This window comes from Spodoptera frugiperda, chromosome 30, assembly GCF_023101765.2.
Source record: "Spodoptera frugiperda isolate SF20-4 chromosome 30, AGI-APGP_CSIRO_Sfru_2.0, whole genome shotgun sequence".
NCBI classification, from domain to species: domain Eukaryota; kingdom Metazoa; phylum Arthropoda; class Insecta; order Lepidoptera; family Noctuidae; genus Spodoptera; species Spodoptera frugiperda.
The window spans coordinates 13,521,086-13,534,364 of record NC_064241.1 but is presented as its reverse complement, the minus strand read 5'-3'; the positions used below and the strand labels follow the sequence as shown (position 1 = coordinate 13,534,364).

Below are 13,279 nucleotides of genomic sequence, written 5' to 3'. Positions count from 1 at the left end.
CGAGTATTCGTAGTGTTATATTTAGCCAGGCGTCGCGCGGCGCCTGGCAGAGTAAGTAAGCGTAGTGTTGTACCGATAGAGAGCGAGGGATGGTGTACTCACACACTTTGTCCCGAGCTAGGGACTGGGGCTAGCTCTGAGAGTTGGATGTGATTTCACAGCATCCCCAGGAGATACACTACTCAAAAACGTATTTACTTCATTTAGTTTAAAGTTAGTATGTCGGTCTATTTGCATGTTCAACACTCATCACATATTGACTTTCTTTAGCTTTCAAATGACACCACTAATGTGCATTCGATGGGTACCCTTGTTTATAGGCTTTTCATCGATGACAGTTTACTTTGAATGCGTCGATGAAATATCTGAAACCAGTGCCAAACTCTGTATTTGAGCGAAAATTTGTCGCAATTGCTATTGGTCACATCGCATCACGTGGTTGAACAGAAGTTAGTTCGCCGGGAAGGCTGGAGCGCTGCTGACATTTACCGGGCGGTCACTGGTACGCAATACAAGAAATGAAAACAAACTTTATTTACATAACATGATAGCTCAGTCGATTCTTTCCTGCTGTGTTGGCAATTAACACACGCGCAGAGCCGGGGCGGGCCTCGCGCCGGGGAATCGCACGTCTTACCAGGATAAAAGTTTATAAAGTGGCCTATGCGTTATCGCTGACTAAGGTATAATCTAGCTCAGTGCCATATTCATTCACAGTTTTTGTGTGAAAATGGAAGAAAGTAAACATCCATATATACATCACACAACAGAGATAAAAAGTATCCTATGTTTTTTTTTTTTTATTTATTTAAACCTTTATAATCAGGCAACTATGGCCCATAGATATATACCTTAAACTAACATATATACGTCAAATACAAAAACTCGTTAGTTAGTAAATAAAACTTAAAACTATGTTAGTATCACTTCCTATGTACCTACTACGTCACTGTGCGCTCGAGTGGCACTTGTCCGCGGAAGCGACGGAACACCACGCCCTGTGGCCAGAAGTTTTCGTCCAACACGAGGTGCAGGAAACACGTTGGCACTCGCACCACGAACGCCTTAAGGCGGGTCCAGACATGTATCATTTGCCCGATCCGATCACCGTATCCGTATCTGCGTTTGTATCAAGCCCCGTATCAAGTTTTGGACGCCTCCGATTTGCTCCGTATCCGTATCTTCACAATAGTCATGATCGCGTATCAAATTGCTTAGTTCAGTTTCTGCTCTCGATCAAACATGTCGTCGCAGTTGGTTGAAGTGTACGAGAATTTAGCAATTTCATGTGCCTGTTTTATTGTCATTCACAATATTCTAACTTCAAAACCAAAACAGAGACGATGGTGGCTAACGGAATTATTTAGAAACAGATACAGACTTGGAGGAAGAGCTTTGATGAGAGACCTAAGATTTCAACACATAATGACGCGTCCAGACTGACCCACGTCCGTATCTGTATCACCTTTGATGATCGGACAAAAACCGACATGACATGGGACGGGCCGTATCATAACAGCGTATCGAGATCGCGTATCATGATACGCGTATCATTCCCCGTCCACAATATGCGATCATGATACGCGTCGACGATACGGATACGGTGATCGGATCGGGCAAATGATACATGTCTGGACCCGCCTTTAAAGTTGGCATTATGGCGCGACTCCAGCAGCTGCACTCTCGGGGCGTACTTCAGCTTCTGACGCACGTACTCCACAATGTCCTCCGCCTTAGTGGTGTAGTGTAGGCGGGAGATGTACACCGGGGTATTCGGCTTTGCAGCACGGATTTTGATGTTAGACTCCGCAGGAGCCGTGCCACAGCGATTCTTGCTAGTTCGCTGACGGCGCTTCTTCCTTTGCACCGTCACGAAACCATCATCATCAGCCTGATCGGTCCCCTTGACCAAAATAGGCTTCTTTGTAGCACCAACTGAGCTACTGGCGACGCTGGCATAATCTCGACGAACACCTTGATGTTTCGTCGAGGCTGCAGAATCAAGCAGCTGGTCGAGCGGTCGAGCGGCGGTGCGGGGAGGACCCACAGGGACGGGAGCGGGGCAGCGGGGCGCACGAGGCGCGCACTGTGCCGGCTCAGCATTCGGCGGTGACCGCGGCGATGGCGACAAAACTGCTGACGCGAAACTTGCACCCGATACCTCGAGGCACGCTCCGCGCCGCATGTTTATGTTCGATGCACCCGTTGCCGGTGACCCAGTTACCGTTGCCGATTTACGCAACTCGTTGAGTTCGCTGCGCAAATCAGCCACAGCAACCTGGGATGCATCCAACTTCCGCTGCACATCCGCCAGACTTGCCTTCAGAAAGACGATGTCCTTCAACAGGCTTGTAACGTCGACGTGGTCGAAGGTGACGGGAGGAAGCTTGTTAAGATCCTTCGCCACAAACGTAGGCACGTCGTCCGGATCGGTCTCTTTTAGCAGCGTGATAATGTCTTGTATGCTCTTCTTTGTCCCGTCACGCCGGCGGGACACCATCTGGTCGCTCTTGTTCAGCAACCGGAACAGGAGCTGCTTGGAAGCAGCGACGTCAGGCTCGCTGAAGTTCGTTGCGCAGATCTGGACAGCGGACACCTCATCCATCACGTCCAGCTTTTGCTGCAGGAACGCCAGCAGTTCATTCGCCACAAGTTGTTCACTCATGGCGATAAAAATGACGAGCGACGGCTTGCACCGCGCTATAACAATTATGTTATTAGATTTAATGCGTCAGCAACACGACTGCATCGAATCACAGCTAGTTTTACCATAATCTACTCGGTTTTTATTATTTTTACCCCAACGTCGGAAATCCTCCTGTAGTGTCGCCTGCCCCGGCCTCCACCGGGCACGACATTGTGCCGCCCCCGGCCACTGCTCGCCGTGCACTGAGGACGGAGGCGTTGCTCTCCTCCGCGCGAAACGTCGGGTGATTTAAAAATCGGTGACAAGGTCTTCTCCAAGTCCCCCGTTCCCGGACCCATTTAGGGGGTTTGAAAGAGAGACATGTGTGCTCTCCTTTTCGTTTTTCCGATGTGGCCACTGATAATCTCTCCCAGTTCCAAATTTCATCCCAATCCTTTAAGCCGTTTTTTTTAACGTGATTGAGTAACAAATATAGAAATTTACCAACTCACAAACTTTCGCATTTATAATAATTAGTAGATTAGAGCCTAGCTGCTTCATACTGCTCGGATAGGCCAGCTCGACCATCGACCTGTGCTCGACAGTACGTGCCTCCTCACGGAATGTCGGCGTGAAGTGGTGACGTAATGTAGGAAGCGAGGGTTGTGACTACACCCCACTGTTATTTCCGAGGCCGTAGACACGACAATACTGTACAAATACATTTATAACTAGCGCCCGCCCGCGCTTTGTTCAGGTGCTATTCCCTGAGTCTCCCGGTTCTATATATTACATTGTACCAGACAGTTTCCCACTTCGTCAGTGTCAGTTGTTGTACTCGCAGCCCGCCACCAGGTGATCTTTTTTATTAATCGGTCCAGGCGTTCATGCGTGATGGCGATGCCGTGACCAAGGCAAATTGGAATTAATTTTTATAATTATAATGAGTTTTTTATTATTATGTACTAGTGATGTAACGAATATTCGCACATTTTTTGACATTCGCATTCGCATTGACTGGAGGTGAATTTAGCAGAGAAATAGGTATTAATTTCTACGAATTTTCGCGAATGCGAATATTCGTTACATTACTAATTAGTACATAAGTACACTAGTAATTGTTGTTTTTTTTTATTCTATTGTTTTAATGTCGAACGATCCTTCGTGTTTGTTACTTAAGGCTGATTGAAACAAAGTTTAAGGGTCAATTTATACTAGCGCAGAGTCGAAGCGCAGCGAAGCGTCTTTCCAAAACTAAACATTACAAATTCTCCACAGCGTAACGCACACATTACTTATGAGATTTTAAAAAGATGCGCACGTTCGTCGGAATTTGCGCGTCTGCGCGCGGACAACGCTTTGACTCTGCGCTAGTATAAATTGACCCTTAAGCAGTGGAGTTAGGGTTGAATTTGTTATGTGCAGTTTTGGATAGACGCTTCGATGCGCTTCGACTCTGCGCTAGTATAAATCGACCGTAAATGTTACTTGGGTGTTAATGTTTGAATCCAGTACCTACTTTCTGCTAGACCAGTGCGGGACAAAGTGCGATCAGTCCCGCCGCCTAGGTTAGTGCTACACTAGTGCTATAGTGCTATAGGAGTAATGCTTGGCACGAGTCCCGGGGCCTCGCAGTGCATCACGCCGACTTGTCATTTCGAAGTACTTTTTGTAAGTAATTAAATAGATGTTATTGGTATTATGTAAGTGAAGGTAGAACATTCGAGATTACTGTATTTGTAAGAGGTCGCTCCGGTCGCGGCTGCAATGTAATCGGATACAGACTGTGTTGTAATAGATGACGAGATATATCGCTGTTGAAGCTGTTTGTGAAGCGCCGCCTGCCCGCCGCCGGCAGTCGGCGCTGGTGTCCAAACTATACATTTTGTTAATCAAGTGTCATGTTACGGTTTTCAACAAACTAATTTATGTCAAAGTTTTATCGTTTTCAATAAAAAGTCGAAAAACAGAACATTTTTAGTACCTTCTATCAAATCAAATCAAATCACTTTAATGCATCCATAGTGTACAATTTGGTCTTCAGTTTTACAGTAATATGTTTCAACTATGGGCCCTATTGGGCACCGCAAAAGTACTTAATCTACTTACATATTATTATTAATTGGTAACATTGTTTAAATAGTATTAAAATTGTAATTACAACATTTATAGGTAAATTTCCATAAAAAAAATATAGCCATCTATCTTCTGCCAGCGACTTATTCTTCGACAGATTCCAATTTCCGAAACAATCCTGCGCGGTGTCGTCCGCTCCCGGACTGATGGCTGTGATGGATCGAAGCGTGATGTAGTATACCCTAAACATGCCATCCTCGATAATGAAGTACCCAACACAACATGACATATCTAAACTCGTACCAGAAGTTCCGGAGATCAGGAGAGGTGTCCTAACTACGCATTGTGTCATACCTAATGAATAACACTCATTACCCGACTGCGCCAGAAGGAGGGTTATGTTTTTCGAGAGTATGTATATATGTATAATTGTTTGGCATGCTCTGCAGCTTAAACGGCTTGATGGATTTTGGCTTGAGAGGTGTCGTTGGATTCGTATTTACTGTGAGAGTGACACTGGATATATCAAAATAATAATAAAAAGAACAAAATGGCGGATTTTTGGCGCCAAATTCGAACATTGCTCACTCTCTAGCCTGAACGACTCGATGGATTTCAGCTTGATAGGGGTCGTTTGATTGACACTAGATATAATATCAAAATATAAAAATAATAAAACTAAAAGAAAATAAAATAAAAAAGGTAATTTAAAAAAACTAAAAAACCCGACTGCATTTCTTTGTTTGTAATATGAAAATGAAAAAACCCTAAAACAAGAAAGTCATCGTAAAATTGAAGCAGTCGGGGTCGTAGTGTGTGTACGACTGAATATGCGAGTGGTGCATGTATTTGTTTAACCCACGACTGTGTCGTGAAACCAACACGGACAAGCGACACACTGTGTCGATGGCGCAGCTCCTGGTTGCACCGGGAGGGGTGAATGAAACAAGCAGAGGTAATTTTAACAAGATATATTTCTTTACAAACAGATAGGTATACATGTTTAATTCCACCATTCCACAGTAGTCATCCCAATAGTTCCGGCAGAGGCCGCACGGCGCGCAGTGCTGCGTACCCTAGGTATAAACAGTATGCCCGTATTTATGTACAACATACAAAATAATATATACCTTTACTGAGTCGTTCGGTACCTAACTACTTACCTAATGTTTCATAGTAAACAGGGTTCGTCGGTAGGTACTAGCAAATTGCATAATATGTAATGTAATGGCTCGGCTAGCCGTAGGCCTCGCGAGGGTTGCAACTTGCAGGTCTGGAGTCCACATGTGATGCCATTAGTGCCGTTACAGTTACTATTTAGTACCTCCACTGCACTCACTTCCGAGTACTGAACATTCCAACTCAAGTCTAACTGCTGACTTCTTCGCACTCTTGTGTCTTTTTGAGAACGTTAGAGCATGTCAACAAGAGCCCAGTAACCTCACTGATGCGGCAGATTGTTTACAGGTACTACATTTTCCGATGAGATAGGTACCTACCTACTAACCGTACAATTCATAATACTTGGTATGTACTTACACGTATATAAATAATATTTACATCAGATCGAAGTAAATGTTCTGTACCTGACATTGGTTTATGTTTTGTTTTCCCCAAAACTAATGCTTATGTATCAATAATTATAAAACCTGGCACGCACCGTGGGAACATTTTGTCACGACGGAGGTAAGTTGGCGCATTTTGTGTATTTTCTTATTATGTCACACATTTAACCTAAATTGTTCTTAAATTAACTTTTTTTTTTCAAGTCGACAAAGGCATATATATTCTTCAATTATAATATAACGTTACGCCTTTTATCCCCGAAGGGGTAGGCAAGAGGTGCACATTACGGCACGTAATACCGCTACACAATGTACACCCACTTTTCACTATTTGTGTTATAAGTCCCATGTGATAGGGGGTGAGTCTATTGTCATACATTGGTCACATTCCATGCCATTCAAGTGGACACATATATCTTTATAACCATGATATAAAGAGGAAATACACAATGCGCGAATTTACCCCAGCCCCGCCTCGACCAAATGTTGCCATGCTGCAAACGCAGGAGTATGTGGACCGTCAGTCGGGGTGCACTGCACGGGACACTTCATTCAGTCTTCTCGTTACACTCAGCTCGATCAGACGACAGGTACTGCCTACAGACGGCGGTCGTTGACTCGTGCAGGCCTGTGCTGTAGACTCGAGTAAGTACCACTAACCAAGTCAGTCTGCTGCTACATACGTTGCGCGACGTACCTATATTGACACATTCGTGCTCGCCATTCTCCTCGTTATTAGGTTACAAATGCAGTCGCAAACTATACCTACTATCCATACTTTATTGCGACCGAAAAACCGCTTCCAACGCGGATTCGCGAATCACGACGTAATTATTAGGCGCGAATGCACTATTTGGGTACTTTTAACTCACCATTCAAGTCGTGATTCTCACGAATGTGTATTTAGGTATACATACGCCATTAAGAGTTTGCTAGTGTATTGCAATATTATCAGCCTGCATCCCACACAGTTCACACTGACTACCTACTGTAGCCAGTCGATGGGCGCTAGTCGGTCGTGGTCGGTTGTTGCAGGCGCATACAGTGAATCAGTGGGCCGTAGCCGCACTGGGCGATACTAGACACCGAGTACATGACGACAATTACGTACAAGAGAGATATGCTCCACCATTGGTCCTACAGAGAGATACAGTCTAACAACAAATAAAGCAAACTCTACACGAAAAACGGACGCATATAATACAAGACAACGCCGGGACCGGCGCACGGCCGCGCCGCTCACTTGATGGAGCACGTGAACTGCGCGCGCAGGCGCCGCAGCGACGCCGCCGAGTCCGCGCGCGGCACGTTGTCGTTGTGCACGTCGGCCGCGCGCGCCCCCGCGCCCGCGCCCCCGGCCGCCGCCGCGTTGCCGTTGTCGTCCTCCGAGCCCGTGCTCTCCCAGCAGCCCGCCGCGCCTGCAACACACTCAGCTGCAGGCGCCGGCCGCGCCCGCGCCCGCGCCCCCGCGCCCCCACTTACTGTCCGAGTGCTCCGTGCGGCGGCTGAGCGAGGCGCTGGCGGAGGAGTGCGCCAGCGCGTCCGACGAGTCGAGCTCCAGCGAGGACTGCGAGGCGCAGGAGCCGCGCGAGCGGGACGAGGAGCGCGACGCCGAGCCCGACGCCGGGCCGTCCGAGTCGTCCGCGCCTTGCTCCATCATTTCCTGCGAGCAGCGAGCCGGTCATTGCGCTGGCCTCGCCTGCACGTATACCGAGTCCGCGCGGCGCCGGCCGGTACCTGCATGGCGCCGGGCGCGGGCGGCGCCGTGAGGGGGCGGCGCGCGGGGGGCTGCGCGCGCAGCTTGTGCTGCAGCAGCGGGTAGAAGCCGCGCGCCGTGGCGTTGTGCGGCTCGTACTGCAGGATCAGGCGGCAGTACTTCAGCGCCTCCGCGTACTGGCGCCGCATGATCGCCGACAGGAACTGGAACACGCCGAAACGACACCGATCACTACCGCCACGTTTTAATAAGCGACATGAGCGTGGACGAGATCGAAATACCCACTCATAGCTACCTAAACGCAGTGAAGAATTGAAAATATGTCCATGTGGCAGTTTATTACATGTTATTTAAAAACAAAAGTATTCAAGACACGTGTGTTAGTGGCGAGTGAGTAAAACTAACCTCCGCCAGGAACTCGCTGGGCGCGGACAAGGTCTCATTGCCATCGGAACAGTCCTCCGGGCTGGTGGAGTGTCTATTCCCGGTGTCCATGGCGGGCGCGGCGGGAAGCGGAGGAGAGTTCAGACTCCGCCGGCCCGCCACCGGGGTGGACGTGCCCGACTCCGTGTTCTGCGAGCGCAGCCGGAAGTGCTCGCTCGCGGGCCGGTAGCGCGGCGGCGGCGAGACGGAGCCGCTGGGCGGCGCCGGCAGAGTCACCACCAGGCGCCGCGAGGGCTGCGAGAGCGAGCCGGCCGCTGAGGGCTGCGCCGCCACCGGGGAAGGCCGGCGCGCCGGCGACCGAGCGGCTCGGGCCGGCGGGCACTCGGCCCGAACCGTTGCACGCAGCGACCGCTGTGGAGCACGGGAACCGCGCCGTTGCTCGCTGAAGCGCAAGGCGACGCGGGACGCGGTTTCGAGTCGCGCGCCAGGCACAGGCGGCGGCCAAGTAGCGCGCGGCCAGGCGGGCGGGGGAGGGGGGCGCGGGGGCGCGGGCCGGTACAAGCGCGCGTTCGGTACTGGTCGCCGGAACACGCGGTTGCGGCGCCTGCCGCGGCCTTCGTTTCCGCGAGCTTCTGCACGCTTGGGCCTTGGCTTGGGTTTGGGCCGGGGCCCCGGGTACAGACGTGGGTTGGGCGTGTAGGGTGGCCGGGTGCGCGGCCGGCCTGGCTGCCGGGGGTCGGCTGCCGTCCGCCGCAGCAGCAAGCGCGGCGCGCCTAGATCGATCACGTCCCCGGCTTCCGACTCTGCCTCGCGTTTGACCCTGAAGGAAAAATTACAAATTTTTAAAAGCTATTGTATTTTTACAACTTTTTAATGATAACGAGATTACACTCTTTTCACACAATTTTACCATGCTGTAGATAAGTACTTAAATAGGTAATGACCTAAATAAAACCTCATCACTATTAAGGTAATTAGAGATCCCCGGCAGCCCAGCAGCACGGCCCCACCGTACAGCTTCAACTCTTTGTCGACAGTGAACGTCACGTGGTTAACGAAACAAATACGAAAAATAGCGTGGACCATAGCGGGCGACGCGCGGTCAGCGGCCGGCAAGCTAATGGGCAGCGAGTTGTCACCGAACAGGTCACCCTCCGTCCGCGCGTGGTCAGCGCGGCAAGCGAGACCATCGTCAGTTAAAATAATGAGCGCGTATCCATAAAAGTTCATATAAACAATACTTACCGCCATAAGATATACAAAAGCCATAGGGCTTTTATGCTATATCTAGACACACGGCAGTGTGTCCGCCAAGTTCGAGCAAAAATACCGACACACCGGCCGTGGGTTATATTACACGAACCATTTCGGGCCAAGTTCGACCCACCTATAACTCAAAATCTATTTTATCTACGCATATGAAATTTCTAGTATCTGTCGAGATCTACTTACTTATCTAAAATACAAAATTTCATTAATGTACCTATTGTAGGTCTTGAGATATTGACGTCAGAAAATCGCTATTTTTACTATACACTCACTGACTGACTCACTCATCAAAAACCTAGACCACTTCCAATGGTCGTATTGACTTGAAATTTGGCATGGAGGTAGGTCTTTAGGTCAAGGTAAAGGAAAAAATCTGAAAATGGCCAAGTGTGAGTCGGTTTTAAAAATAATGAAGGTGTAAATTCATCCCCCTAAGGAACTAAAACAAAAAATTTATCTATATCTTCCAATGGTCGTACCGACCTAAAATTCGTTACGAAGGTTTGTATTTAGTCAAAGTAAAGTAAAATAAGAAAAAAGAAAATAAACCTTACAAAAATAAATGAAATCCCACCCAAAACATAAATGTGAAAGGCTGCCAAGTTCGATAATATTGGAATGCTTCGCCTATAAAAGAAGTGAGATCTAAATAAGTACCAAGTTCCATACACAGACCTCAGTTAAAAATGATATAACTTGGCAAGTTTTAATAGAAAATTATATACTTGACTCTTTGCGTTTAGTAGGTTTATAACAAAGTGTGTGAAAACTTGCCAACTTGTTATATCATTTTTAACTGAGGTCAGTTAAACTGAGGTCAGGTCAGTTAAAATAATGAGCGCGTATCCATAAAAGTTCATATAAACAATACTTACCGCCATAAGATATACAAAAGCCATAGGGCTTTTATGCTATATAAGATATTACGTACCGCGCGTGCGTGCGGCGCGGGCGGCGCGAGACGTGATGGTGCGCGTTGAGGTCGGAACGCACGAGTGGCACCACGCGGCCTCTGGAACAAACGCCTCGTTATACAGTTTACTGAATTATACCTATGGGTAGGTTTAGTATAGGTACTTGTAGGTAAATAATTCTCGACAGTTTGTGTTATTATGTTCTTCAAATAAATCTATGACAATATTTTGTGGTTGTTCACACAAATTGGTGCTACAGTGCATGCAATAATTTATTCACATGTCTTAATTGACATGAGCAACAAAACCATAACACTGGTCAGTAGACATATCACTGGTGATATTATCACACACTACACATATCATTGACGCTGTGCACTAATTTAGTCATTTTTAGGGAGTCCCATTCCCATATCTCTGTGGTTTGTACAGTGTACTGAACTAGAGGTACACTACCTAGGATGTAGGTATAGGTGGTATGATAATAATAACATATTCACGTTGATAAAGCATTTAAACATATTCACATTTGTAAAGTCTTAACACCACTACTAGATAATCTGATCTCTCACGATACAATTGCCCAAAACCGAGGCCGAGAAACTAAACAAAGTGCAATGGAGCCGCCTTCTTGTCTACTTGAACAACCTGTTTCGAGTAGCTACACAGACAGACTAGGGTAGACATAACAGATGCCGATAGGGTAGATACAACAAGTGCCGACGCGCGATGCCGCGATCTCACTCCTTTACTAAAGCATTACTGCTTAGCTGGCTCGACAACTAAACTGTGTATGTATATGGACACCGCAAAACAGGTGCAAGGTGAAAAAATTGATATTGCGCGAGCGCTACGAGCTACTAGCGATGACGTTGACCAAAATTCAGGACTCATCTAAGGACACCAAAGTGCTCTCTAACATATTTATTTGTATTTTCAATTTGCTATTTATCTTCCATTCACTTACCTACAGTACCTCGCGTGAGAAGATGCTCCAAAACAATATAGTTCATAGGTATTTTTGGGACTTCAAAGTCGTACTTTATTTGGTATTTATTTATTTTCTGTTTATGTTTAGTTTTGTTTATATGTACCTATAGATAGGTATTATTATCTACTGACACGTTACACATTAAGAGCAACAGTTGTAAGACTGGATACAATGGCGTGACTTGTCATTGGGGAAGTGTACACGACTGAATACGAAGATGACGTGCAGTCACAGTGACCAAAACAACAGAACCCTAGGGCAGTATCGATTGTCCAGTCCTGTATTGAAAATATCAGCGGTACCGAGTGACAGACAAGGCGGTCGTGGCGTCGCACACACTTACTTGCGGCGCCGGCGTGGGGCCCGCGGGGCTCCGAGCGTTTGGCGGCGGTGGGACGGCTGCGACGCGACGTGTCTGCGCGGCCACTCCCGTCGGACTCGCTCGTACAAGAACCGCTGAGGAGGACTGCGAAGACTGACCGCGCATGCTCGACCCGCCTTATTCCCATTGGACAACACACTCCCACGTGTATACACGGTTGCAACGTTTATTCATAAATACCAACATTATTATGTAGGTAAACACTCAGTCAGATACAATTAAAATTATTTTAAAAATACCTACCTATGTATATTCTTTAAGCAAGTTAGCAAAGAGCTAGAGAAACTACAAGATAGCCTATCTACCCACTCTTCTACCTACTCACAGCAGAATGCTGGTCTTTCCTCAATGTTTTGAAACATGGTACACCTAGGATAAAATCTATAAAAAGCTGTTTCTTGACTTTTAATTGCATAATATATTTATTATCGTAGGTATAGGTACCTACATTAACGTAAGAATTAACACTCACGGTTTGGAAATGGACATTGTTTTGATAACCATTTTTTTTTTCTTATTGTTTTACTATAAATTTATCATATTTTTGTTAATTTTTCTTTTCACAATTGACGACGCGACGTTTGGACAAAATTAAATTACTTGACGTGGCAAACAATTGAAAACTTCCCGTGTCATTAACGCTTGGCTATGCCTATTAATAGTTAAGATTAACATTTTATCCTATTGCTACCGAGGCCGAGGTAGGGTCCTTATCTAACCTAATTAATAAAGTTTAGTATTTTATTTATGTAATGCTGCATCCGTTATTTACTCGAACAAAGCCTTTGATTATATAATATAATCATAAATCAACCAGGGGTCCAGTTGAATTTTTTATCCATGAAGGTAAATGCAGAAGAAGACAGGTACCTACTTACATCTAACATGTCCGTGTAGATCTCATAATGGGTGTTATAGCAAATATCGTGTATTTATTTGTTTCCGTCGGAAAGGAAAAATAAAATTGCGGGTCACTCTCTAGACTAATACATTTTATTAATTTCAAATTTCCGCGGCAACGTTAAGCACAATTGGCACGAAATATGAAAACGCTGCTAGACGTCATGACTATCTATAAAATAATCAAAACAGAATTATTTTGCTTTAAGCCATTGTCATTCAATTGTACGATATGCATCATCATTAAATAATAATTAGGTAAATATGAAAATTGAGAATGTAGGAAGTTTGACAGCAAAATGTTACTATTAACTTTTCAGGACAAGGGCTAGACCGATAATTTCTTAAAAGAAATTGCCAAGAATCGCGTTTTAAGTGCATTGTACATACAAGAATATATTTTTACTCTATGGTAACTTGCAATGCAACTGGGCAAGTCTTAAATGCTGTCACTA

The 13,279-nt window shown here is 46.2% G+C and overlaps 2 protein-coding genes across 4 annotated transcripts; both read right to left on the bottom strand.

Moving 5' to 3' along the window:
- Nucleotides 1–1,510: 1,510 nt before the first annotated feature.
- On the bottom strand, nucleotides 1,511–2,665 carry LOC118270063 (uncharacterized). The gene has a single exon (XM_050707167.1). It carries the CDS (start codon nucleotides 2,663–2,665, stop codon nucleotides 1,511–1,513), a length of 1,155 nt encoding a protein of 384 aa, XP_050563124.1.
- A 2,993-nt stretch (nucleotides 2,666–5,658) lies between these two features.
- LOC118270107 (WAS/WASL-interacting protein family member 1) lies at nucleotides 5,659–12,562 on the bottom strand. 3 transcript variants are annotated; one of them, XM_050706950.1, is made up of 6 exons: nucleotides 12,397–12,562; nucleotides 10,569–10,649; nucleotides 8,390–9,188; nucleotides 8,005–8,187; nucleotides 7,750–7,930; nucleotides 5,659–7,700 (listed from the first exon to the last, which is right to left on the bottom strand). In XM_050706950.1, the coding sequence occupies exons 1-6, from the start codon at nucleotides 12,426–12,428 to the stop codon at nucleotides 7,507–7,509; spliced, it is 1,470 nt and encodes a 489-aa protein (XP_050562907.1). In that variant the 5' UTR covers nucleotides 12,429–12,562; the 3' UTR covers nucleotides 5,659–7,506. The 3 variants fall into 3 exon arrangements, with proteins under 3 accessions (XP_050562907.1, XP_050562905.1, XP_050562906.1); XM_050706948.1 differs by lacking the exon at nucleotides 12,397–12,562 and adding an exon at nucleotides 11,886–12,170 and having other exon boundaries at nucleotides 10,569–10,647; XM_050706949.1 differs by lacking the exon at nucleotides 12,397–12,562 and adding an exon at nucleotides 11,886–12,159 and having other exon boundaries at nucleotides 5,659–7,685; nucleotides 10,569–10,647.
- Between the last annotated feature and the right edge of the window lie 717 nt (nucleotides 12,563–13,279).

What these genes read in the sequence shown, in the direction of transcription:
- LOC118270063 (XM_050707167.1), bottom strand. Translation starts at nt 2,665, where the DNA reads ATGAGTGAACAACTTGTGGCGAATGAACTGCTGGCGTTCCTGCAGCAA.
- LOC118270107 (XM_050706948.1), bottom strand. Translation starts at nt 12,051, where the DNA reads ATGGGAATAAGGCGGGTCGAGCATGCGCGGTCAGTCTTCGCAGTCCTC. An exon ending in GCCCCACGCCGGCGCCGCAA is followed by an intron (nt 10,648 to 11,885) that starts GTAAGTGTGTGC and finishes TTTGTTCCAGAG; the next exon opens with GCCGCGTGGTGCCACTCGTG. An exon ending in CCGCACGGAGCACTCGGACA is followed by an intron (nt 7,701 to 7,749) that starts GTAAGTGGGGGC and finishes CGGCGCCTGCAG; the next exon opens with CTGAGTGTGTTGCAGGCGCG.